The 26,617-nt window shown below is 48.4% G+C and overlaps 1 protein-coding gene across 1 annotated transcript; it reads left to right on the top strand.

The window, feature by feature from the left end:
* Positions 1-11,151: 11,151 nt before the first annotated feature.
* Positions 11,152-25,000, top strand: LOC139265248 (transforming growth factor beta activator LRRC33-like). The gene is made up of 2 exons (XM_070882183.1): positions 11,152-11,216; positions 22,546-25,000. The coding sequence occupies exons 1-2, from the start codon at positions 11,154-11,156 to the stop codon at positions 24,499-24,501; spliced, it is 2,019 nt and encodes a 672-aa protein (XP_070738284.1). The 5' UTR covers positions 11,152-11,153; the 3' UTR covers positions 24,502-25,000.
* The last annotated feature ends 1,617 nt before the right edge of the window (positions 25,001-26,617 follow it).

Below are 26,617 nucleotides of genomic sequence, written 5' to 3'. Positions count from 1 at the left end.
ATGCTCGGTACAGTTTTTGTCAAACCGAGCTCTGGACTGTTCCCCAAACCGTGCTTGGGACAGTTCCCCAAACTGTGCCCGGGACTATTCCCCAAACCGTGCTCGGGACAGTTCCTCAAACCGTGCTCGGGACAGTTCCTCAAACCCTGCTCGGGACTCTTCCCCAAACCATGTTCGGGACAGTTACTCAACCCGTACTCGGGACAGTTCCCCAAACCGTGCTCGGGACTGTTCCCCAAACTGTGCTCGGTACAGTTTTTGTCAGACCGAGCTCTGGACTATTCCCCAAACCGTGCTCGGGACTGTTCCCCAAACCGTGCTCGGGACTGTTCCCTAAACCGTGCTCGGGACTGTTCCCCAAACCGTGCTCAGGGCAGTTCCTCAAACCGTGCTCGGGACAGTTTCTCAAACCGTGCTCAGGACTTTTCCCCAAACCATGCTCGGTACAGTTCCCCAAACCGTGCTCGGGACTGTTCCCCAAACAATGCTCGGTCTGTTCCCCACACCGTGCTCTGGACTGTTCCTAAACCGTGCTCTGCCCCTTCCTTAAACCGTGCTTGGGACTGTTCCACAAACCATGCTCGGGACAGTTTCTCAAACCGTGCTCGGGACAGTTCCTCAAACCGTGCTCGGGACTCTTCCCCAAACCGCACTCGGGACAGTTCCCCAAACTGTGCTCGGGACTGTGCCCCAAACCGTGCTCGGTACAGTTCCCCAAACCATGCTCGGTACAGTTCCCCAAACCGTGCTTGGGCTAGTTCCCCAAACCGTGCTCGGGACTGTTCCCTAAACCGTGCTCGGGACTGTTCCCCAAACCGTGCTCGAGACAGTTCCCCAAACCGAGCTCGGGACAGTACCCCAAACGTGCTCTGGACTGTTCCCAAATCGTACTCGTGACTGTTCCCCAAACCATGCTCGGGACTCTTTCCCAAACCTTGCTCGGGACTCTTTCTCAAACCGTGTTCGGACAGTTCCCAAACCATGCTCGGGACATTTCCCCAAACCGTGCCCGGTATTCTTCCCCAAAACCGTGCTCGGGACTCTTCCCCATACTGTCTTTGGGACTGTTCCCCAAACCGAGCTCGGGATAGTTCCCCAAACGGTGCTCGGGACTGTTCCCCAAACCTTGCTCGGGACAGTTCCCGAAACCCTGCTCGGGACAGTTCCCCTAACCATTCTCGGGACAGTTCCCCAAACTGCACTCAGGACAGTTCCCCAAAGCATGCTCGTGTCATTTCTCCAAAGCAAGCTCGGGACTGTTCCCAAACCGTGCTCGGAACTATTTAAAAGCTGCTCACACATACAATTCTGCAATTTGGTCCTGGTAACGGCTTTGATTATTTGCCAGTTATTGTTATTGACTGAGGGTGTGTCGCTGTGTTGATTGGTTCGATGAATCTTGCTTCCAATGCAGTGGGACAGTGGTGTTCTATTTGCAGTGGTGCTGACTGAAACCCTCACTCAGCATAGACTGGGGCTGAGCGACTGTCGGTGGGAAGCTATTTGTTGAGACGGCAGAGGAGGGGCGATTGTTGGTGTATTATTAAAAACAATGTAATTCTTCCTAGGTACTGTTTGGTCACCTGAGTCACTGGAGGTTATTTTAGTCTTGACCTTGTATCAGTGAGTCTGTTCAAACAGTCCGCTTGTGAAACTGGGCTTTATCTGAGAGCATCTCTGGGGCCCACCCATCCTGTTCGAGAGGCGCTGCCGGTTGCTGCACAGACAGTTTGTGTTCGAGGTGTGAAAACACAGCTCCGCGACTTGTGCTCACTGCTGATGCAGCGCCTCTGAGGTGCTAATTCCTGTCCTATCGCCGCACACCTCTTTTCTCCCAATTTCTGCAGGTGGCTTTGTTCAGCAATGTTTCTGATATCCACCTCGCATCAGAGTGCTTCTCCCTGCAACCTGCTCCCCCCCGGTCCCCCTCCCCATTTCCCCCTTCACCCCATTCCCCCTCCTCACCCCATTCCCTCTCCCCATCATCCCATTCCCCCCTCCTCACCCCATTCCCTCTCCCCATCAGCCCATTCCCCCTCCTCACCCCATTCTCCCTCCCTCCGTTCCCCCTCCCCTCTCACCCCATTGCCCCTCCCCCATTACCCCTCCTCATTCCCCCTCTGCCTCACCCCATTCTCTTTCCCTGGGACCTCACCACATTCCCTCTCTGCCTTGTCCTTCACACCATTCCCTCTACCTCGGTCCCTTCTTCAATTTCGCCTTGCAGTGTGTATTGAATACAGACTGCGGATCCCTGTACCTACTGTAGCCCACTCCCTGTGACCGAGTGTCTCTGTGTGCTGGAGACAGTGCTCCTGCGTCTGGCTTGGCATTAAATGGCAACAAGAGTTCATCAGTTGGGCGACCTTTTCCCATCCTTGCACTACTAGAAAACTACCATGTTACAGATAAAGTGGCCAAATTTCCCACTCCCCCGTGCCTGGGCGCTGCTCAGGTGAAGGATAACAGAGTGGGTTCCATCTTATCCTAAGTCCGACAGAATCCAGGACTCTTGGCCCGACACAGCCCCGGCCCCTAGGTCAGTCTGAAAGGGTGTGGGGTGGTCCTGAGAGAAGGTGCTCATTCATACCTATTTGAGCCATACCCTTTTTGCTGAGTGCCTCCTCAGCACAATCACTGATTGGTGGGGGAGCAGAGCCAAGGCAGCGTTACGCTGTAAATCGCTGCTTCAAGGGTCTGAGCTTTGGGAAGGCCTTTGGCTTCACGCTCCCCATATTCCCTTTCGATGTTGCCCAGCACTCGGAGGCAGAGGGCCAGCTCAGTCCCAGCAGGCTCCCACTGACACCCAGCCAGCCAGCCACCTCACGTACACAGCCACTGGCTTGTACCCAGAAGGAGCACAGGGCGAGGATCTGGAGCACACAAAAGTCCCTGCGTCACCACGGAGACACACTGGGAGACACCCAGACTAAGCACAAGGCAGATTTTCCACTTTGCCACTCTGGATATTGAGCAATTGTGCACACTGTGATTTCCATGGGCAGGCTGCGCAATTTCCTGCGAGGCCCTCCTGGTGTGTACTGGGGGCACAACATCTCCTCAAAGTCTGGCTGGCCTTTATTTGAATCGTGTGCAGAGAGTTTTCTTCTCTTGGTTCCCCGAGGTATTCATGGATCAAAGGGCTGGTACCAGTGCTGGTTGAGTTAGTGCAGAAGCAGCATCATGGAGTAGATATGATTGAAGTTGGGGTGGGAGGAGGCTCGTGAGGAGCATAAATACCGGCAAGGACTAGTTCGGCCGAATGGCCTGTTTCTGTGCTGTAGTTTCTATGTAAAGATCATTTTTGAGACCTAATGGACTTCAATGGAAATCGGCCCCTGATTTGTCCAGTCATCTGAAGAGAAGTATAATGCGTCCAATAATTACCTTGGTGCTGCATGGGGGTTTGTGGTATCTTCTCTCAGTTGCTGTTCACAGCAATCTCGAGTGCATTATGGCTGGGCTGAAGGTGGTGACGTTGGCCCTTTGTCTAAGACACGAACTTCTTTTCATTTGTTACAAATTGACTATACTTCAAAAGGTACTTCATTGGCTGTAAAGCGCTTTGGAACATCCTGAGCTCATGAAAGGTGTAGAAACGCAAAACTTTCTTCCTTCTGGAAGCCATCATTCTCCTTCAAATAGCCTGCATGCTGCTGCATTACAGGAGAGGGGCCCTTCATAGTTTATGACAGAAAGACTTGCATTCATATAGTGCCTTTCACAACCACTGGATGTCTTAAAGCGCTTTACAGCCAATGAAGAACTTTTGGAGTGTAGTCACTGTTGTAATGTGGGAAATGTGGCAGCCAATTTGTGCACAGCAAGCTCCCACACACAGCACTGTGATAATGACCAGATAATCTGTTTTTTTGTTATGTTGATTGAGGGATAAATATTGGCCAGGACACCGGGATTAACTCCCCTGCTCTTCTTCAAAATAGTGCCATAGAATCTTTTACATCCACCTGAGGGGGCAGACGACTCATCTCATTTGAAGTACGGCACCTTCGACAGTGCAGCACTCCCTCAGCACTGCTATCAATAATGTTGGAACGATCGCAGTCCCCTCTCATTCGGCTGCTGCTTGTCCAGGGGTAAAGTGATGAAAGTATTTCCTCTGTGAAATGAGTCATTGGTGCCCTGCTTGATAAATTGATGTCCTGTGGTTTGACTGGCGTTGCTGACATCCCCTGTAGTGTCTGGTGAGGTGGAGCGGTTTCCCTTGGACATTGCCAGGTAGGTGCACCTTTGTGGTTAAGGGCAGCTCACCTCTGGTGCAATCAAACCCTCCTCACATCTCTCCTTTCTCCTCCAAAGAATACATAAAGAGGAATATCTGGAGGGAATTCTCAGAGCTCTGAATTTTAATTGTGGAAAACAACAGTACGGCTGTCAAAGTACGACAAATATTCAAAAAAAGGAACAACAACCCATCTCATAGAAATCTACCGTTAGGATCCACGTTGGAACATGATCAGCTGGTTCTCCCATAAAGGAGCTACTTTATATCTAACCTACGTTGATCATTTCCCAGGGATGAACTGAGTGCATTCAGCGATAAAATGGGCACACACTGGTTTCCCCGTGCACTTAAATGTCGCAATGAAACTTGTGACTATTTTGTGAGGAAGCGCATTCGGGCTGCTCAAAAAAACAGCCAGATCCTGTGCAGTACAAATCGAGCAGTGATCCAGCAATGGGCGTCAGACCTATGGGAATCCACTGATGACCAAAAGCTTGGTCAAAGAGGTAGGTTTTAAGGGGCATCTTGAAGGAGGAAAGAGAGGAGGGGAGGTGGAGAGGTTTAGGCAGGGAGTTCCAGAGCTTGGGGCCCAAACAACAGAAGGCACGGTCACCAGTGGTAGAGTGATTATAATCAGGGATGCTCAAAAGGGCAGAATTAGAGGAGTGCAGATTTCTCGGGGGGGGGGGGGGTAGGGGGTTGTGGGGCTGGAGGAGATTACAGAAATAGGGAGAGGCGAGGCCCTCCGCAGAGATTTGAAAATAAGGATGAGAATTTTGAAATCAAGCTGTTGCTTAACTGGGAGCCAATGTAGGTCAGTGAGCACAGGGATGATGGTATCCTGCAATGGATATCTGGCCAATGGAATCCACTGATTGGGGATCCAGAAAATGTATAGTTAAATTTAGGGAGAGTTTGTTGCAGAATCTAGTTTAGGGTCTGGAGCAGAGTTTAGGGTCTGGTGCAGAGTGTGAGGTCTGGTGCAGAGTTTAGGGTCTGGGGCAGAGTTTAGGGTCTGGTGCAGAGTGTGAGGTCTGGTGCAGAGTTTAGGGTCGGGGGCAGAGTTTAGGGTCTGGTGCAGAGTGTGAGGTCTGGTGCAGAGTTTAGGGTCTGGGGCAGAGTTTAGGGTCTGGTGCAGAGTGTGAGGTCTGGTGCAGAGTTTAGGGTCTGGGGCAGAGTTTAGGGTCTGGTGCAGAGTGTGAGGTCTGGTGCAGAGTTTAGGGTCTGGGGCAGAGTTTAGGGTCTAGTGCAGAGTGTGAGGTCTGGTGCAGAGTTTAGGGTCTGGGGCAGAGTTTAGGGTCTGGTGCAGAGTGTGAGGTCTTGTGCAGAGTTTAGGGTCTGGTGCAGAGTGTGAGGTCTGGTGCAGAGTTTAGGGTCGGGGGCAGAGTTTAGGGTCTGGTGCAGAGTGTGAGGTCTGGTGCAGAGTTTAGGGTCTGGGGCAGAGTTTAGGGTCTGGTGCAGAGTGTGAGGTCTGGTGCAGAGTTTAGGGTCTGGGGCAGAGTTTAGGGTCTGGTGCAGAGTGTGAGGTCTGGTGCAGAGTTTAGGGTCTGGTGCAGAGTTTAGGGTCTGGGGCAGAGTTTAGGGTCTGGGGCAGAGTTTAGGGTCTGGTGCAGAGTGTGAGGTCTTGTGCAGAGTTTAGGGTCTGGTGTAGAGTTTAGGGTCTGGGGCAGAGTTTAGGGTCTGGTGCAGAGTTTGGGGTCTGGGGCAGAGTTTAGAGTTTGGGGCAGAGTGTGAGGTCTGGTGCAGAGTTTGGGGTCTGGGGCAGAGTTTAGGGTCTGGGGCAGAGTTTAGGGTCTGGGACAGAGTTTGAGGTCTGGTGCAGAGTTTAGGGTCTGGGGCAGAGTTTGAGATCTGGGGCAGAGTTTAGGGTCTGCGTTTGAGGTCTGGGGCAGAGTTTAAGGTCTGGTGCAGAGTTTAGGGTCTGGGGCAGAGTTTGAGGTCTGGGGCAGAGTTTAAGGTCTGGTGCAGAGTTTAGGGTCTGGGGCAGAGTTTAGAGTTTGGGGCAGAGTGTGAGGTCTGGTGCAGAGTTTGGGGTCTGGGGCAGAGTTTAGAGTTTGGGGCAGAGTGTGAGGTCTGGTGCAGAGTTTGGGGTCTGGGGCAGAGTTTAGGGTCTGGGGCAGAGTTTAGGGTCTGGGGCAGAGTTTGAGGTCTGGTGCAGAGTTTAGGGTCTGGGGCAGAGTTTGAGATCTGGGGCAGAGTTTAGGGTCTGAGTTTGAGGTCTGGGGCAGAGTTTAAGGTCTGGTGCAGAGTTTAGGGTCTGGGGCAGAGTTTGAGGTCTGGGGCAGAGTTTAAGGTCTGGTGCAGAGTTTAGGGTCTGGGGCAGAGTTTAGGGTCTGAGTTTGAGGTCTGGGGCAGAGTTTGAGGTCTGGAGCAGAGTTTAGAGTTTGGGGCAGAGTCCAGTTTAGGGTTTGCGGCACTTTCTCTGCGAGTTCAAGTGTTTTGATCCCTGGATCACTGACTAACTGACACAAGCTGCTCTCGGTCTCTCTCCATGTGACTACGTTTCCGTTGCATCTTCCGGAGCTGTGACTTTAAGGACCGATGGGTTGAGTTACGATGTTGAAGCCGAGCCCCGGCAGCGCTGCGGCTGTGGGTCCCGGTGAGTGAGGGGGTGGATCGGCAGACAGGCTCTCCCCGGAGCCCCGGAGTCCCGGACATGCCCGCAGGCTGTGTTCGCTGCTCCCTGCGGCTGCGGGCCGGTAAGTTGCAGCTCTCTCCCGGCTGTCGCGGGATGCCGCTCGCTTTCTGCAACACTTGTGGGGGTAATGACTGCAGGCACCTTAAAGGGACAGTCCCTGCTCCTATCTTAAAGGGACAGCGTGATTCGTGTACACACCTTAAAGGGACCGCGGGATTTACGTGTTTATTGCTGCTGTCACAACCTCGGGACATCCCAGAGTGCGGCAGAATTGCTTTTGCGGTAACTGTTGTTCTGTGAGCAAACAACGGATTTTTGCACAACAAGGTCCCACAAACAGCAATGAAATAAATGATCAGAGAATTAGTTTTTGGTGGCATTAGTTGAGGGAGGTATGTTGGTCAGAATACCAGGAGAACGAGCTTGGGATCTTGTATGTAAATATGGGTCCTTGGTTTCATGTCTGATCCGAAAGCAGTGCAGCACTCCTTGAGTGTTACACTGGAGGGTGGGCCTGCATTGTGAGTTCGAGTCCTGGAGTGAGTGGGGTTTGACCCGACAATCTTTAACTCCGCGGTGAGAGTGCTGCCGACCGAGGCAAGCGGAGGCTTGGGGTTAACTGGTGCGGGCATTCCCAGCGAGCGCTGTGGGTTCCCCAAGGTGGGATCGGACCTGTTGCCCAGTGCGTGATGTTGGGCGATCTGTGCAAGCATCAGGGAGACGCACTCAGCTCGATTGTGGGATCCAGCCGAATGGCAGGCGAGCGGAGAAATGGAGTGCGCGATCCTTTAGGATGAGAGTCTGATGGATTGAGATCAGAAACTGCGGACTAACCTGTGAACAGTGTAGAATGCTGCCAGGATTTAACATTTTGGGCATAGGCCCTCAAGATCTAATGTGAAACTCTTCTCCGCAGTCACATCCCAAGAATAGGCAAGGCACCTTGCGTTACAGCAAGGAGACTAGGTCTGGACCTGCTGTTCACATGATCATATTATCATCATCATCGGCAGTCCCTTGGAATCGAGGAAGACTTGCTTCCACTCTAAAAATGAGTTTTTAGGTGGCTGAACAGTCCAATACAAGAGCCACAGTCCCTGTCACAGGTAGGACAGATAGTCGGTGAGGGTAAGGGTGGGTGGGACAGGTTTGCCGGACGCTCTTTCCGCTGCCTGCGCTTGCTTTCTGCATGCTCTCGGTGACAAGACTTGAGGTGCTCAGCGCCCTCCCGGATGCACTTCCTCCACTTAGGGCGGTCTTTGGCCAGGGACTCCCAGGTGTCAGTGGGGATCTTGCACTTTATCAGGGAGGCTTTGAGGGTGTCCTTGTAATGTTTCCTCTGCCCACCTTTGGCTCGTTTGCCGTGAAGGAGTTCCGAGTAGAACGCTTACTTTGGGAGTCTCATGTCTGGCATGCAAACAATGTGGCCTGCCCAGCGGAGCTGATCGAGTGTGGTCAGTGCTTCAATGCTGGGGATGTTAGCCTGGTTGAGGACGCTAATGTTGGTGCGTCTGTCCTCCAGGGCTTTGTAGGATCTTGTGGAGACATCATTGGTGGTATTTCTCCAGCAACTTGAGGTGTCTACTGTACATGGTCCATGTCTCTGAGCCATATAGGAGGCGGGTATTACTACAGCCCTGTAGACCATGAGCTTGGTGGCAGTTTTGAGGGCTTGAGTTTCAAACACTCTTTTCCTCAGGCGGCCGAAGGCTGTACTGGCGCAATGGAGGCGGTGTCGAATCTCATCGTCAATGTCTGCTCTTTTGATAAGAGGCTCCCGAGGTATGGGAAATGGTCCACGTGGATCTTGATGACTGGGGGGCAGTGCTGTGCGGCGGGGACAGGCTGGTGGAGGATCTTTGTCTTATGGATGTTTAGTGTAAGGCCCATGCTTTCGTACGCCCCAGTAAATACGTTGACTATGTCCTGGAGTTCAGTATGTACGCGGATGCAGGCAAATCACTGTGCGGTGCAGCAAGGAGACCAGGTCTGGACCTGGTGTTCGCCTGATCATAACTGCACTGCTGTGGGGCATGACTGTATGGAATCAGGTGGGGGGGGGGGCGGTGGGGCCGAATCAGGTGGTCAGTTATCCTGGACCACTCATACCCACCTCCCAGTGGCAGGATACATTGCAACACAGACTGAGGCCTAGGTCCAAATGTCCAGTCTATCCTCCCAGATGGAGAAGGTCCTCTTCTCTGCACTCTTTGTGGTGATGTACATTCCTTTTCTAGTATCTTGACCAACATTGAATCAAATACTCCCAAGAGATGCTCACATTACAGAGCCTCAGCATGAGCACTGTGGAATTGCACCCTACACTGGTATGTTAGTATTGGTGTTGTGATGCACGCTGTGTGATGTGGTTGTTGTGGTACTCACAGTGTAATGGTGTGGTGAAGCTCTGGATGGCATTGCAGAACTGGCACCATTCAGTTCAGCTCTCTACAGTCAGTGATATTGGGATATTGGTGATTTTGGTGTAATGGTAACAGAATGTAGTCACATAATGCAACGATAACATAAAAACATATGAAATAGGAGCAGGAGTAGGCCATTTGGCCCCTCGAGCATGCTCCGCCATTCAATAAGATCATGGCTGATCTGTTCATGGACTCAACTCCACTTCCCTGCCCTCTCCCCATAGCCGTTCACTCCCTTATCGTTCAAAAATCTGTCTATCTCCACCTTAAATATATTCAATGACCCAGTCTCCACAGCCCTCTGGGGCAGAGAATTCCACAGATTTACAACCCTCTGAGAGAAGAAATTCCTTCTCATATCAGTTTTAAATGGGCGGCCCCTTATTCTGAAACTATGCCCCCTAGTTCTAGATTCCCTCATGAGGGGAAACATCCTCTCTGCATCTACCCTGTCAAGCTCGCACAGAATCTTATAAGTGAGTGTGAGAATCTTATAACGGAGTTGTTGACCAATCACAGTAATCAATCGATCAATGAGTCTACAACAGACCCAGACACGAGGTGAGGAAGCCCCCAGTGGTGCAGTGCTTTGGGAACCACAGGTCCACAGTCACCTGTTCCTCACAAGCACTCTACACTCACCATGTCATCTCTCAAATTACCCATGTACTGGATCCCAAAATATTATTTACTGAAAGAAATCTATCTAATTTGCATTTGAATGAATACTTTCTGCTTTCACCGTCTCCCTCGGGAGCCTGTTCCATGGACTCACTCTCAAATAATGTTTCTGTAGATTCATTCTGAATTTACCCCCCTTCCAGCGCAGGTCATGTCCTCTGGTTCTACTGTTCCGGACACGGTGAAACAACTCACCATGGTCCACATTATCTAAGCCCTTTAGAATCATAAAAACAGCAATCATATCACCTCCCAATCTCCTCTTTCCCATGAGAACATGGCCAATTTACATAATCCCCCTTACTCATTCTGCTTGCTCTCTTCTCCATCCTCAGTAGTTACAATAACCTCTCTGTACTGTGGCGACCAGGACTGTACACAGGTATCTACGTGTGGCCACACCAATGCTTTATAAAGTGGCAGGATTACCTAATTATTTCAGCTCAATATTGAGCTTTTAGTACATTCCAACCAATGTTCCTGTTAAGCTGCGTGGCCAAGCAACACTCCAGGGGTCCCATGCAGCCGGTGAGCAGCTTTTACATTGAAAAAAACTTGGATGCTTGGACTTTTGAATGGTTCAAGCAGCCCGTTAATAATGCTGCATGGTCCAAAAAATGACAGGGAACGTTGATCCCAACATCTGATGTAGCCCCTTTCATAACCTCAGGACGTCAAGAAGTGATGATAACAAATGTTCTTTTCAAATGGAGTCACTGTTGTAATGTAGGAACCACAGCAAGATCCTACAAACTGCAATAAGATATATGACCAGATAGTCTGTTTTGATGATGTTAGTTGAGGAATAAATATAGCCTAGTACAATGGGTGAACTTCCTTGCTCTTCTTCAAATAGTGTCATGGGATCCTTTATATCCACCTGAGAGGGCCGACTGGGCCTCGGTTTAACGCTCATCCAAAAGATGTCCCTCCGACAGTGCTGCGCTCCCTCCGTACTGTCCCTTTGACAGTGCAGCCCTCCCTCAGTACTGCCCCTCCGACAGTGCAACAGTACTGCAGTATGGTTTGATTAGAGCAGAAGCTGATTTGACAGGTGACTGTTGTGGTTGATTATGTTCCAACCTCTTGTCTCTTTCTAGGTATAACTGTGAGAATGCGACTCACCGGCCTGTCCCTTTCCTTCATTCTTATGGCACTGGTGATGCTTGCTAGAAGAAGCAATTCCGAAGCTAGTTTGGTGAGATCCATGGGGAGCTGCAGGCTGGTAAGTTCTGAGGGCAAAGCGGAGCAGGGAGCTCCTGTTGTGGCACACCATTACAGATCTTTGGTACTGAGGTTCCAGCTTTGATATCCGGAACCCGATTTTAACCTAACCCCACCCCTAAACCACCTGCCGCATTTCAGGCATCTCCAGGTCGAAGGCCCGATTTACATCCAGGTTATCAATTGAATGTCTGACCCAATTGTGCTCTGGTGTGTGTGTTAGGTTAAAATCAGGGCTGCCATCTCTGCTGAATGAATTGGGGCCATACAATGGGCCTCAACACTCTCTGAGGCCAGAGAGGAGGAAATCAGCCAGCGGCCAGCTCTTAATTGTGATCTAGTGACCCCTGCTGGAATGTGTCTGTATGTGAATTTCATTTGAGGACGTAAATGATCTGGGGTGTGATGCCATCCATAGTTGAATAGCCGGTCAGCATACATATCTATGTCATTACAATAGTGGCTATGCTTCAAAAGTACTTCACTGGCTGTAAAGCATGTGGAATGTCCTGAGGTCGTGAAAGGTGCTATATAAATGTAGATCTTTCTTTATTTTAATACTCCATATCCCCCATCACCTGCGGAAATGGCAAGAAGCAAGTGCCACACTTTGCAGGGGTGAGCAGCTAGGAAAATTCTCTCCAACCAGCCCCCTCATTTCAAACAAGGCAAGTTCACTACCACCATTTTGGGGGAAGGAAGAATTGAAGTGAGCACCTCACTGTTACATCGACTGAACGTTAAACTATATATAAATACATGTGTGAAAAAGCCACAAGCAATGCAATGGTCGTTCACTCAGAGAGGTGTGCAGGACATGCCAGTGCCTGGGTGAGAAGTATTACATGCGCGGAGTGCACTACGCTGTGCCTGCCTTTTGATCATCTGCACTTGCTCTTGATGACTGCTGCTAAAACCCACAGAACATCCTGTTTTGACACACCCAACCATTCTCCAACCTCCCTGTGGTTTGCTTAAAAAAAACCTCATACTAAAGACTGATTGCCATGAACATTAAAGTGAAGCAGCGGTCATTGCTGGAGTACAGGGCTCTCACTTGTAGAGGTGGCCGTCTCCTCGTTGTTTGGTCCTTGTGTACGTTTGGCCGCAGTCATTATGCAGCTTTAAGCTGTGGCACTCCTGAAAGCGATTAACATTGAGCTGAGCGTTTTGAGGGGGATAGTTATATTTTTGTTTCTTCACAGTAGAAATTTTCCCCGGTTTCCGCTTCCCAAACCATCCTCATAAGTGCGCCGTTGCTCCCTATGTCCCGGAGTACGCCTTTACCTGACCAATATCTGGGTAAATATAAGCATGCTCTCCGCTTCCCAGAATTGATTCCACTTCCTGGGATTGATTCTATATCCTGGACATCCCAGGATTGATTCTAGTTCCGGGACTGATTCTATATGCACAGTAACAGAACTTGAGAGTGTAAGAACAGCCTGTCCTTCTGACCTGAACTGGATATTTGTGCCTTTCACACATGGTGTAACATCGATTTGGCCGCTAGTGTAAAGTGGGTGATAGTGATTCCGCGCCCGCTATAAAGCTGTACCCAGTCCCCCCTCTGTAGACTCCAAAGTTAAGATGATCCCCGTGTGCTTGTTCAGTCTCTCTGAGGGCAGATGGTGCAGAAAACTGCTTGGTGAGGTGAGGTTTGATGCAAACAGATAAGCTGCTTTATTTAACAGTAAATGATCATACAGAATAAAAGTTATGATCACACTCACTGAATTCAATCAGTACAACTTATCTTCGTGTAATACTACAAAATAAAAGACAGGCCACATCAGTGAGTTAACTTCCCTGATGTTACACAAACTGTCGCCCCTTTGTTCTAACCTTCAGCTCACCTTTTCTGTGCTGTCTGCACAGCATCACTCTGACTGCCTGGGTCTACTCACAACCAGACGAGGAATCAAAGACTGTCCAATGCAATGAGTGTCTTTATCAATTGCTGAGAATAGCTGACAAATTGTTTCTTATTTAAAAAGAAAGACTTGCATTTATATAGCGCCTTTCACAACCATCGGATGTCCCAAAGCGCATTACAGCCAATAAAGTACTTTTGGCGTGTAGTGACCGTTGTAATGTGGGAAACGCGGTAACCAATCTGCGCACAGCAAGCTCCCACAAACAGCAATGTGATAATGACCAGATAATCTATTTTTGTTATGTTGATTGAGGGATAAATATTGGCCCAGGACACCGGGGATAACTCCCCTGCTATTCTTCGAAATAGTGCTGTGGGATCTTTTACGTCCACCTGAGAGAGCATACGGGGCCTCGGTTTAACGTCTCACCCGAAAGACAGTGCAGCACTCTCTCAGCACTGCTCTGGAGCTTCAGCCTAGATTTTTGTGCACAAGACTCTGGAGTGGGGCTTGAGTCTACAACCTCTGACTCAGAGGCGAACATTACGGTTTATGACTTGACAACATTAAAACGACCTTATTTGCATCCCTTAATGATCTAATAGCTCAGACTACCCCCTTTTTTAAAAAAAACTTTGCATGGCTACACTGTGCCTTGAAACACAACATTTAAAGTTCCCAAACTCTTCCTGTGGGGGAAAACTCATAACCAGAATGCTAAAACCTGACATTTTCTTTCTTGGTGCGCTACCTCTGCAACAGTGTGTAGTGTTACTAAAAAGGTTATGCTTATTTAAATTCAGGAGTTTTATTCTGCCCTCCCCCCTCCAAACATGAACAATGGCACAGGCCATCCATGACCAACTTCCTTTACCCCAATCTCTTGCTGCCATTTTTTTGTGTGTTCTCTTCAGGAATGACCACAAACCGCTCAGAGCAGGTTACAAAATAAACCGTAAACAACGTCAAAGTCGCACTTCTCACACATACACCAGCAAGAGGTAATGGGGGGACATTTCAAGATCACGCACCTGGCGGAAACAGGGTGACAGCACCCCCAAAATGGTGGAGAATGACTTACCGCCCTATTCAGGCTGACAGAGTGGCCGTAACTATCTTCGCAATTGTAATGTATTTGCTTCATGGGTTCTTTGCTTAAGAATTCATAACAACACATTGCTATTAAGAACTAGTTGGTTTATTTATTTCTTGAGCTATTCTCACTAAACTGCTGACCACCCAACTTCCTTTTTTGGCTCCCATATTAGCCGACATCTGTTCTCAGGTACTGTTCCCCTCTCCTGCAAATCTGCCGTCATCACCCCTCTCCTCAAAAAACCAACCCTTGACCCCACTTTGCTTGCTAGCTAACACCTCATCTCCAACCTCCCTTTTCCTGTCCAAAGTACTTCAACGTGTTTTTGCCTCCCAAATCCGTGAACATCTTTCCATGAATTCAATGTTTGAATCCCTTCAATCTGGCCCCTGCCACAGTACCGAAACTGCTCTCATCAAACTCACAAATCACATACTTTGTGAGTGTGACAAAGGTAAACTATCCCTCCTCGTCCTTCTGGACCTGTCTGCAGCCTTTGACACAGTTGATCACACCATCTTCCTCCAACGCCTCTCCACCGTCATCTAGTTGGGTGGGTCTGCACTCGCCTGGTTCCATTCTTATCTCTCTAATCGTAGACAGAAAATCTCCTGCAACGGCTTCTCTTCCCACTCCCCATTGTTACCTCTGGTGTCCCCCAAGGATCTCTCCTTGGCCCCCTCCTATTTCTCATCTATATGCTGCCACTTGGCGATATCATCTGAATACACGGAGTCAGTTTCCACATGTACACTGTTAACACCCAGCTCTACCTCTCCACCACTTCTCTCGACCCCTGCTTGGTCTCTAAATTGTCAGATTGCTTGTCCGACATCCAGTACTGGATGAGCAGAAATTTTCTCCAATTAAATATTGGGAAGACTGAAGCCATTATCTTTGGTCCCCGCCACAAACTGCGTTCCCTAACCACTGACTCTATCCCTCTCCCTAGCATCTGTCTGAGGCTGAACCAGACTGCTCGCAACCTAGGTGTCATATTTGACCCTGAAATGAGTTTCCAGCCATATATCCGTGGCATAACTAAAACTGCTTTTTTCCACTTCCATAACATTTCCCGCCCCTGACTCAACTCTTCTGCTGCTGAAACCCTCATCCATGCCTTTGTTATCTCTAGACTTGACTACTCCAACTCACTCCTGGCCAGCCTCCCACATTTTACCTTGTGTAAACTTGAGGTCATCCAAAACTCGGCAGCCTGTGTCCTAACTCGCAGCAAGTCATGATCACCCATCACCCCGTGCTTTCTGACCTACATTGACTTCCGGTTAAACAATGCCTTGATTTCAAAATTCTCATCCTTGTTTACAAATCATTCCATGGACTTGCCCCCACCCCCCCCCCCATCTCTGTCATTGTTTTCTGCCTCACAACCCCACAAGATGTCTGCGTTCCTCAAATTCTGGCCTCTTAACTCTCAACCATCGGTGGACATGCCTTCAGCTGCCTGGGCCCTAAGCTCTGGAACTCCCTCCCTAAACCTCTACGCCTCTCTACCTCTCTTTCCTCCTTTAAGATGCTCGTTAAAACCTACCACTTTAAACAAGCCTTAATTTCTTCTGTGCCTTGGTGTCAAATTTATCTGATGGTCTGTAACACCGTTGTGAAGTGCCTTGTGACGTTTTACTATGTTAAAGGCGCTATATAAATAAAAGTTACTATTATTATTCGCAAAGGTTCAACAATCACACTACGCATTACAGTTCATCCACCAGGTTCACAGCCACCTGCCTCATTGTGAATCTCCTGAAGCCAACTGGCTGGGGTTTTATTGAGTCTTGTAAACATCACATGGTTGGCTAAGCCACTCCCAACTCAACAGCTCTACAACTATTTTGTGTAGGACCGTAAATCAAGTGCCCCCTGATTAAAGCGGGGCACTAAAACCAACAATTAACTCAATTAACTTTTAACCAGAACCGTAAATCAAATCAAAATTTGGTTGCCGGGGGTGATGATGCACTCCAGTCCCTCCGGTGCCCAACTCTCGCAGAAGACCGCGAGCGTACCGGTGGACACTGCGTGCTCCATCTCCAGGGACACCCTGGCTCGGATGTAACCGCGGAAGTGAGGCAGGCAGTCGGGCTGAACGACCCCCTCGACCGCCCGCTGCCTGCACCAGTTAATGGCCCCCTTGGCCATTCCCAGGAGCAGTCCTACGAGGAGGCCTTCTGACCTGCCCACTCCCCTCTGCACAGGGTGTCCAAAGATCAGGAGTGTGGGACTGAAGTGCAACTAGAATTTGAGGAACAGCCCCTTCAAATATTGGAACAGGGGCTGCAACCTTGCACACTGAACATACACGTGGAACACGGACTCCTCCAGACCGCAGAAATTGCAGGCGGCCTGGGAGCCTGTGATCCGACTTAAAAAACGATTGCACGGGACTGCTCCGTGCACCACCCTCCAGGCCAAGTCCCCAATAAGAAGTGGGAGGACTCCCGTGTAGAGTGCACTCCATTGGGGACCCCCGCCTCCTCCGGATGGCAAGATGGTGCGCCATGGCATGTCTGGACGGTAGACGAGGATGACAAAGTGGAGATTGTGCAAGTGCAGCCCATATAGGAATACCATCTGCCTCCCAACTCTACAACTCTTTTGGTTGGATAACAATAAAACAGTTAAGTCAAGTGCCCTCCAATCTGGGGGACACTCCAAACATTGTTCAACTGCCCTTTTTTTGTTTTTTTTGTGACTTTTTTTGGTTTTTTTTGTGATTTTTTTTGGGCAATAAAATCATAAATTTTACAAGTGCCCCCTATAAAAGAGGAGGAGGACACTAAAAATCCGGCAATAAACAAATTAAACTTTAAAACATGTAAAATCAAATTAAAATTTGGTTGCTGGGGGTGATAATGCACTCCAGTCCCTCCGACGCCCACCTCTCACGGAAGGCCGCGAGCGTACTGGTGGACACCGCGTGCTCCATCTCCAAGGACACCCTGGCGCGGATGTACGCGCGGAAGAGAGGCAGGCAGTCAGGCTGAATGACCCCCTCGACCGCCCGCTGCCTGGACCGGCTGATGGCACCCTTGGCCGTGCCCAGGAGCAGTCCTACGAGGAGGCCCTCGGACCTACCCGCTCCCCTCCGCACAGGGTGCCCAAAGATCAGGAGTGTGGGACTGAAGTGCAACCAGAAATTGAGGAGCAGCCCCTTTAAATAATGAAACAGTGGCTGCAACCTCGTACATTCAGTAAAAACATGGAACACAGACTCTTCCAGACCGCAGAAATTGCAAGCGGCCTGGGAGCCCGTGAACCGACTTTAAAATTTATTGCACGGGACTGCTCCATGCACCACTCTCCAGGCCAAGTCCCCGATAAATAATGGGAGGACTCCCGCGTAGAGTGCACTCTATCGAGGACCCCCGCCTCCTCCGGATGGCAAGATGGTGCGCCATGGCATGTCCGGACGGTAGACGAGGATGGCAAAGTGGAGATTGTGCAAGTGCAGCCCATATAGGAATGCCATCTGCCTCCCACCTCTACAAACCTGTGAGCATACTCACAGGTCATTGCACACTGGGTGTCCAGTGGCAAGCCACTGCTGTTATGCATGCAGGGAAGATGTTTCCCCTGGCTGTGGCGTCTGGAACCAGGGGTCACAGTCTCAGAACAAGGGGTCGGCCATTTAGGACTGAGATGACGAGAAACTTCTTCACTCAGAGGGTGGTGAATCTTTAGAATTCTCTACCCCAGAGGGCTGTGGAGGCTCAGTCTTTGAGTATAGTCAAGAGAGAGATCAATAGATTTTTGGATATTAAGGGAATCAAGCGATATGGGGATGGTGCAGGAAAGTGGAGTTGAGGTAGAAGATCAGCCATGATCTCATTGAATGGTGGAGCAGGCTCGAGGGGCCAAATGGGCTACTCCTGCTCCTAATTCTTATGTTCTTATGTTTTTATGTTAAATGCATAACAGCAGTGGCTTGCCACTGGACACCCAGTGTGCAATGACCTGTGAGTATGCTCACAGGTTTGTAGAGTTGGGAGGCAGATGGTATTCCTATATGGGCTGCACTTGCACAATCTCCACAGTGCCATCCTTGTCCACCGTCCGGACACGCCATGGCGCATCATCTTGCCATCCGGAGGAGGCGGGGGGTCCCCAATGGAGTGCACTCAGTTAATCAGGGTCCCGTGACGTACATTGCTCCCCGATTGGCATTTTAGGCCAGTCCACAGGGCACGGCTCACACTCCGTATGGCGTCAGCTGGACATCTAGCCATAGACGGGCCCAGAAGGTGAGTTGTCGTTTATTTAACATAAAAACATAAGAACATAAGAATTAGGAGCAGGAGTAGCCCATTTGGCCCCTCGCGCCTGCTCCACCATTCAATGAGATCATGGCTGATCTTCTACCTCAACTCCACTTTCCTGCACCATCCCCATATCGCTTGATTCCCTTAATATCCAAAAATCTATTGATCTCTGTCTTGACTATACTCAAAGACTGAGCCTCCACAGCCCTCTGGGGTAGAGAATTCCAAAGATTCACCACCTTCTGAGTGAAGAAGTTTCTCGTCATCTCAGTCCTAAATGGCCGACCCCTTGTTCTGAGACTGTGACCCCTGGTTCCAGACTCCACAGCCAGGGGAAACATCTTCCCTGCATGTACCTTGTCAAGCCCTGTAAGAATTGTATATGTTTTAATGAGATCACCTCTCATTCTTCTACACTCTAGAGAATATAAGCCCAATCTACTCAATCTGTCCTCATAGGGATTGGTAAATCTTTGTTGCACTCCCTCTTTGGCAATTTGTGTGGGAGCAGGAGGGAGTGGGTGTGCTGCTCCCAGCCTCAGAGCAACAACTTGGGCCACTGCTGAAATGGACATCCCCCTCGCCACACCACCTCCACCTCAACCCTGTCCCCAGTCTGAGGCCCGATTAGAGCCCCCGAGGCCTACCATATTCTGGCCTCGTTTGCACCTTTTGCCCACTGGCCAAATGCTCGTGAGTCCCGGCCCTCAAAATAAAGTGGACCTTCCCGTCAGAATTATTCCGGTCGGCTGGCTGAACACCTCCCGGGGAAGGGGTGATGGGCCACCATCTTCCCAGCGTCTTCAGGAGACCAAAGAAAGACCAAAGACCTGCACTTATATAACGCCTTTCACAACCATCGCTTTACAGCTAATGGAGTACTTTTGGAGTGTAGTCACTGTTGTAATGTGGGAAACACAGCAGACAATTTGTGCACAGCAAGCTCCCACAAACAGCAATGTGATAATGACCCAGATAATCTGTTTTTTTTGTTATGGTGATTGAGGGATAAATATTGGCCCAGGACACCGTGGATAACTCCCCTGCTCTTCGAATTAGTGTCATGGGATCTTTTATGTCCATCTGAGAGGGCAGATGGGGCCTCGGTTTAACTTCTTATCTGAAAGACGGCACCTCCGACAGTGCCGTACTCTGGATAAATCTTTAAAGGATAAATGGGACACAATATTGGCCACAAAAACAGCAGATTGCAAGAAGTTACCATCAAATGTCACCACCAAGATGATCAGAGGAAACAGATTTAAGATGATTGGCAAAAAATCGGGGGGAGAGATGAGGAGGAGCGAGTTGTTGTGATCTGGATTGTGCTGCCTGAAAGGGTGGTGGAAGCAGATTCAGTAGTAACTTTCAAATGGGAATTAAATAAATACTTGAAAAGAAAAAACTTGCAGGGCTATGGAGAGAGGCAGTATGATCTAAATGGTACTATTTTGCGGGGTGTGCTAGAGTAGAGGGACCTGAGGGTGCTTATCCTTGAAGGTGGCAGGGTGAGTTGATAAGTCAGTTAATAAAGGGTATGGGATACTTGGCTTTGTAAATAGAGACTTTGAAAACAAAAACAAGGAAGTCGTGCTAAACCTTTACAAATCTCTGGTTAGGAGTATTGTGACAATTCTGGGCACCACACTTTAGGAAGGATGTCAAGGCCCTGGAGAGGGTACAGAGGAGCTTTACCAGGAGGATACCAGGAAGAGGGAGTTCAGTTATGTGAAGAGATTGGAGAAACTGGGGTTGCTCTCCTTGGAGTAGAGAAGGATAAGGGGAGACCTTATCGAGGTGTTCAAAATTATGAGTGGTTCTGATAGAGCAAGTAGGGTGATACTGTTTCCTCTGGCAAGTGGGTCGGTAACCAAAGGTCACAGATTTAAAATAACTGGCAAAATAACTAAAAGGGAAATGAGAAGAGATTTCTTCACAAGGTTAGACTGAAATATGGCAGGACAGGTAGTGTGTCTGGACGGCAGTATGTGGGAGTTTGTGGACAGCGAGACTGTCCCGAGCAAACACATCTGCAGGAGATGTCTCCATCACAAATCTCTCCGGCTCAGAGTCATTGAGCTGGAGTGTGAGTTGGAGACACTCCGACACATAAGGGAGAGGGAGGAATTTCTGGATAGTTTTATCCAGAATACAGTCACACCCCAGAGGAAAGCACAGGTTCAGGAGAGGGAGGGTGTGACTGTTAGGGAGCTGGGTAGCGGGGATTTAGGAGAGGCTGAGAAGGAGGTCTTGTCCAAAAGGTACGATGTACTCGCTACCTGTGAGGACAAGGGGAAAGACTGCAGGGAGGACAGCCACAATGCAGACCAGGCACCGTGGCTCAGAAGGCTGTCCAGGGGAGGGGAGAGCAGAATAGAAATGTGGTAATGATAGGGGACAGTATAATTAGGGGAATAGATTGCATCCTCTGCAGCCAAGAAATCGAATCCCAAAGGGTGTGTTGTCTACTCGGTGCAATGACATAGGTAAGAACAGGGAGGAGGTCCTGCTGAAAGAGTATCAGGAGTTAGGCTCTAAATTAAAAAGCAGGACCTCAATAGTAATAATCTCTGGATTGCCCGAGATGCATGCAAATTGGCATAGAAGCAGGCAGATCAGGAGAATTAACATGTGGCTAAAGGGCTGGTGTGGGAAAGAGGGGTTCATTTTCATGGGACACTGGCACCAATTCTAGAACAGGAAGGAGCTGTATCAATGGGAAAGGCTCCACCTGAACCGGGATGGGACCAGTGTCCTAGCGGAAAGGGTAAATAGGGATTTGGCAAAGGCTTTAACCTAGTAAGATGGAGGGAGAGATCGCCAAGAAACATAACCAGCCTAAATATAAACAAAACAGGAAAAGAGAGCATTGGAAAGAATAAAGTACAGGAGACCATTGATGGCAACGGAATAAATAGAGTTATAGAACATGAATCTAAAAAGATGGTTAACCATAAAGTGAGAGAATATCCTATTTAAAATGAGTTAAACTGTCTGTGCATTGGATATTAATTGAACAGAAGAGGTAGGTAAAGGGGATAAGGGAATGGAGTTCCTACAATGTGTACAGGACTCCTGTCTAACCCAATATGTCAAAAGTCCAACAAGGGAGGATTCACTATTGGACCTAGTAATGGGGAATGAACCAGAGCAGATAAGTAGAGGAACATCTAGGCAATAGTGACCATAATATAATACGCTTTAAGATGATAATTAAGGACATTAGTATGACAAAAACCAAAGTAATAGTTTAAGGAAAAGCTGATTTTGAGGGGCTGAGAATAGAACTTGCGAAAATAAAATGGGCAACAATATTGGCAAAAAAATTATGTGGAACAGCAATGGGAAACATTTAAAACTGTGTTCAACAGAGTGCAGGAACAATATATTCTGCTAAAAGGAAAGAACAAACTAAACACTAATGAGACTCCATGGATGAATAAGGCCAAAAGGGAACAATTGAGTGTAAGGAAAGAGGTATGCATTAAGTACATAGACAGCAGGGAGTGCATGATTATGGAGAATACAAAAAGATTAGGAGAGAAGTTTAAAAAAAACAATTAGGAAGTCAGAAAAAACTTCTTTACCCAGAGAGTGGTGGGAATGTGGAACTTGTTACTACAGGGATTGGTTGAAGCGAATAGCATAGATGCATTTAAGGGGAGGCTAGACAGAGGGAGAAGGGAAAAAAGGGTTATGCTGATAGTTTTAGATGAGGAAAGATGGAAGGAGGCTCGAGGAGAGCATAAATGCCGGCATGGACTGCTTGGGCCAAATGACTTGTTTCTGTGCCGTATATCCTATGTCATCCTATGTAATCTACCTGAATGCACTACCTGAAAGGGCGGTGTACTTGAAGAGGACTCATTATTAAGGTTATGGGAAAAAAGGTGGAATGTGGGACTAATTGGATAGCTCTTTCAAAGAGCCGGCAAAGGCATGATGGGCAAATGACCTCCTTCTGTGCTGTAAGGGTCTATGATTCTATAATGGCCTCATTGTAAACTGTATCATTCTATGTTTTCTGTGGTAACTTGAGTATTGTGAGTAATATCAAATTCACCATGTGTGTTGTAGGTTGGCAAGACGGCATTCTGCCAGGGAGGGAGATTGCATCGTGTGCCAATGGATCTGCCCATCAAAACAGAGGAACTCCTTCTTGACGAAAACGTCATTAAAGCAATTAACAAGGAATCACTTTCTATGTACAGGCGTCTGCACACACTGAATCTGAGTGGGAATCAGCTCGAGCTCATTGAGTCCAGGGCCTTTGGACACAACAGGAACCTGGAAGACTTAAATCTGAAGAACAACCGTATTGATTTGCATTATCCCGAGACTCATTTGGCACTAAGGACACTTTCAGCGTTAACTAGATTGGACTTATCTGGGAATAGACTTAGTGAAGACATGACAAGTTGCATTGTGCAAAATCTGACCACACTGGAATATCTATCTCTGGCCAGAAACTTTATCATGAGATTGGAACCTAGCACGCTCAAAGGTCTTATCCGGCTTCAAGAACTAAACTTAGAGAACAATTATATCTTCGAAATTGAAAGTGGGACGTTTGAAGGTTTGAGAAGTCTAACCAGGCTGAACCTGGCTCATAATCACATCCCCTGTATTGTGGATTTCAATTTATACCAAGTGAAAACATTAAACATCAGTCACAATATTGTGGAACTGTTTTTAGCCAGAGAAAGCGAGATTGAATTTCAGCTAGAAACTCTGGACCTGTCCCGTAACAAACTGCTATTTTTCCCGCTCTTGCCTAAACGCAATAAGCTCAAGTTGCTGTTGCTCTCGGACAACGAGATGAGTTTTTATGGTGATCTGATGAATGACTCGTCTGCTGAGGTCCAGTTCATCCAAATCGTCGGCAATGTGACCAACATCACCTCCGTCAATCTTTGGGACGAGATGATTTCTGTAAGCCTGCCAGAGTTGAAGGTTCTGGATATGAACCGAAATTCATTTCAATATCTTCCTCGCGGGTTCCTCCGAGGTATGACGGCATTATCATCTCTTCAACTCAACCAGAACTGTTTGAAGACGTTCTCTCTAACGGAGGAGGATCCTCTTCTCTTTCTTCAAACGATTGATCTCAGTCAAAACCGATTGTCCCATCTAAATTTCAGCATTAGCAGGTTGGAGAAGCTAAACTACTTTAACCTCAGCTTCAACAAATTGCAATCACTGCCTTCAGATCTCTTTACTAAGATGCCTCGGCTTACAACGGTGGATCTTAGTCACAACATTGTCTCTGTTTGTGCCTACCCTTTAGACAATGAGGAAAGGACTTTAAACACAAGTTGTGCTGTGTTGGCGCATATCAAATCATTGAAACGCCTTTATCTATCCAATTGTGCACTGGTGACTCTACCCGCCAATGCTTTTGTTGGCTCGCCATTAACCCATCTAGATTTATCATCCAATACTGGAATCAGCTTGGAGGCAAGCACATTTCAGGATGTGGCCAAATCATTGCAATTCCTATCACTCAGAAACAATGGCTTGGCTTCCAACCAGTTAGATATTGGCCTACAAGTGATGTTCAGCAACCTGAAGACCTTGGACTTGTCTGAAAATTCCATCACAAGTCTTCATCCTGCACTGAAAAAACTTCCCCTAAAATTGCTGGATTTACGCAAGAACCAGTTGTCGACTCTACAGCAGGATGTGCTGCAGAGTCTATTGCAGAGTCTTCGGGTTATATTCCTGAGTGGCAATGCCTTTGACTGTTGCCAGCTGAACTGGTGGACCCCCCTGACCAATACCCAGTCACTGATCATTCCTGATAGGTCTGAAGTCACTTGCAACACTTCTTTCAAACTGGACCACGTTGATCGGATTTCTCAGTCCACCAGAAATAACTGCAAAGTCGACAACACTGTTTTAAAATATTTTTTGCTGTTGCTGCCAACAGTTGTGTGTGTTCTCACCGTTTTCATGATGGTTTTCCTCTCTTTAAATTCCAAGTTGTTGCCCAAATATGTAAAAGCCAAATGCGGCCCGGGCGCCGAGTATTGACCGGAAGCCTCTTGGTGCGCCCCAGCGGCAGTGCACCTTGGCAGACGCCGGCATTGCCGAGAAATCGCTACCCGCCTGGACAAAAGCGCCTACGCCTTCCTGAAAGGCAGCGGCGCCGAGTGGGGCACCTGCGGCAGGCTCGGCAATGTTTATACCGCTGACTGAAAGCTGGGCATGAGTCGCAGGAGTGGTGCTTCTTGGCGAGGCACTAATAATCGAAAGGGAGGCGGCTGCTCTTCACTAGCATGTCGGCCGAGCTCTCTGAACACAACCAGCAGCCGACTGTAAACACTGCAATCACTACTGATGGTCACTGGATGTACCTCCTGAACTTGCACAAAAACTTCGCATAATATTTATAGTGTAATTATTAAGCTACATGCAGAATGGGTAAATGTCCAACTATGAAACTATGAACGTTATGTACAATAAGAAGTATTTTTAGAAGATAAAACACTGAACTCAAATCAGCAGGAGATGCATTAAACTTTGAGCAATATCCTTGTTTTAAAACATCTTTGTCAATTTTTTGCCTGAGACTGTGAAGTGGGTCAGTGCTGGTAAATGGAACACTTTCCTAGTTTGAACACTGGTGTTCGGTTTTCTCGTCGTTTGAATGGGTTCATGTGTTATGATTAGGGAACTGTCCATCTCAAACACCCCAGTCAGGTACGGAGTACAGTTCTTTCATACTCCTTCACAACAAATAGGCCATTCGGCCCCTCGAGCCTGCTCTACCCTTCAATGAGATCATGGCTGATATCCCTTGATTCCCTTAACATCCAAAAATCTATCGATCGCTGTCTTGAATATACTCAAAGACGGAGCCTCCACAGCCCTCTTGGGTAGATAATTCCAAAGATTCATCACCCTCCGAGTGAAGGAGTTTCTCCTCATCTCAGTCCTAAATGGCCGACCCCTTATTCTGAGACTGTAACCCCTGGTTCTAGACTCCTCAGCCAGAGGAAGCATCCTCCCTGCATCTACCCTGTCAAACCCTGTAAGAATTGTGTATGTTTCAATGAGATCACCTCTCATTCTTCTAAACGCTAGAGAATATAGGCCCAGTCTACTCAAGGGCTGCAGTTTCTGACAGGAAAGATGGTCGATCAGTGAGTATGTGCCCCAAGAGTTTCTAAGGGTGTGAATTAAGTGAGTTGGGCTGACTCAGTCCAGTTGCTAGTGTAGGCTGGTTGAGCAAACAAAAAGAAGAATTACTAATGTCCCTGTAAGAGATAAGGAATAAATGGGATTTGGGAGCAGGAGTATTACGTTGTGCAGAGGCTGCTCTTCTAAGACACATCATTGGGGCTGAATTGACCCAATGAGCCTTGGATTTTCCAATTGGGTGTTATTACAGGACTCGGACAAAGTGTTAACTCACAGTATAGTAAGGTGTCATGGGCAATACTGCATCTTTATATCATAAGCAAAATACTGCGGATGCTGGAAATCTGAACTAGAAACAGAAAATGCTGGAAGTACTCAGCAGATCAGGCAGCATCTGTGGAGAGAGAAATAGAGTTAATGTTTCAGGTTGATGACCCTTCGTCAGAATTGGAAGAAGTTAGAGATACAACAGTGTTTAAGCAAGGGAAAAGATAGGGAAAGTGGGGGGCATGAAATTAACAAAATCTGTGATGGGGTGGAAGGCAGGAATGATCGAGTGATGGTGCGAGGCAATAGGGAATGGGACCAGAATAAAAACAAAAGATGGGTGCGGAGGAGGTGTGAATGGTAACAGCAGAGGAGGGAAGCATGGGAAATCTGGCTAAGCAGAAGGGTTACCGTGGGCCAGGAATGTGGTGGAAGAGAGGCAGGTAGACCCCCAGGGTACAGACCATCCTGTCGGCAGTCATCATCATTATAGGTGGTCCCTCGAACGAGGATGACTTGCTTCCACATGAATTCACAGATGTTTCAATAAAGGACCTGATGTTCCAGTCCTGAACTCCAAGGGTGGAAGATGCCTGTGTGTGGATTTTTTTAACGTGTGGTGGCCATTGCACATCGGCCACCACAGAGGCTCGACAGAGCTAGGCCTTTATCCAGTGGCAAGGGTCAACCAGGATGACTGGAGACCAGCTCTGCTGCACGGATCTATTGCGCACAGTGG

Source organism: Pristiophorus japonicus, chromosome 6 (genome assembly GCF_044704955.1).
Source record: "Pristiophorus japonicus isolate sPriJap1 chromosome 6, sPriJap1.hap1, whole genome shotgun sequence".
Taxonomy (NCBI): Eukaryota; Metazoa; Chordata; class Chondrichthyes; family Pristiophoridae; genus Pristiophorus; species Pristiophorus japonicus.
The sequence above is the reverse complement of the archived record's forward strand: the minus strand, read 5'-3'. Positions and strand labels throughout refer to the sequence as shown.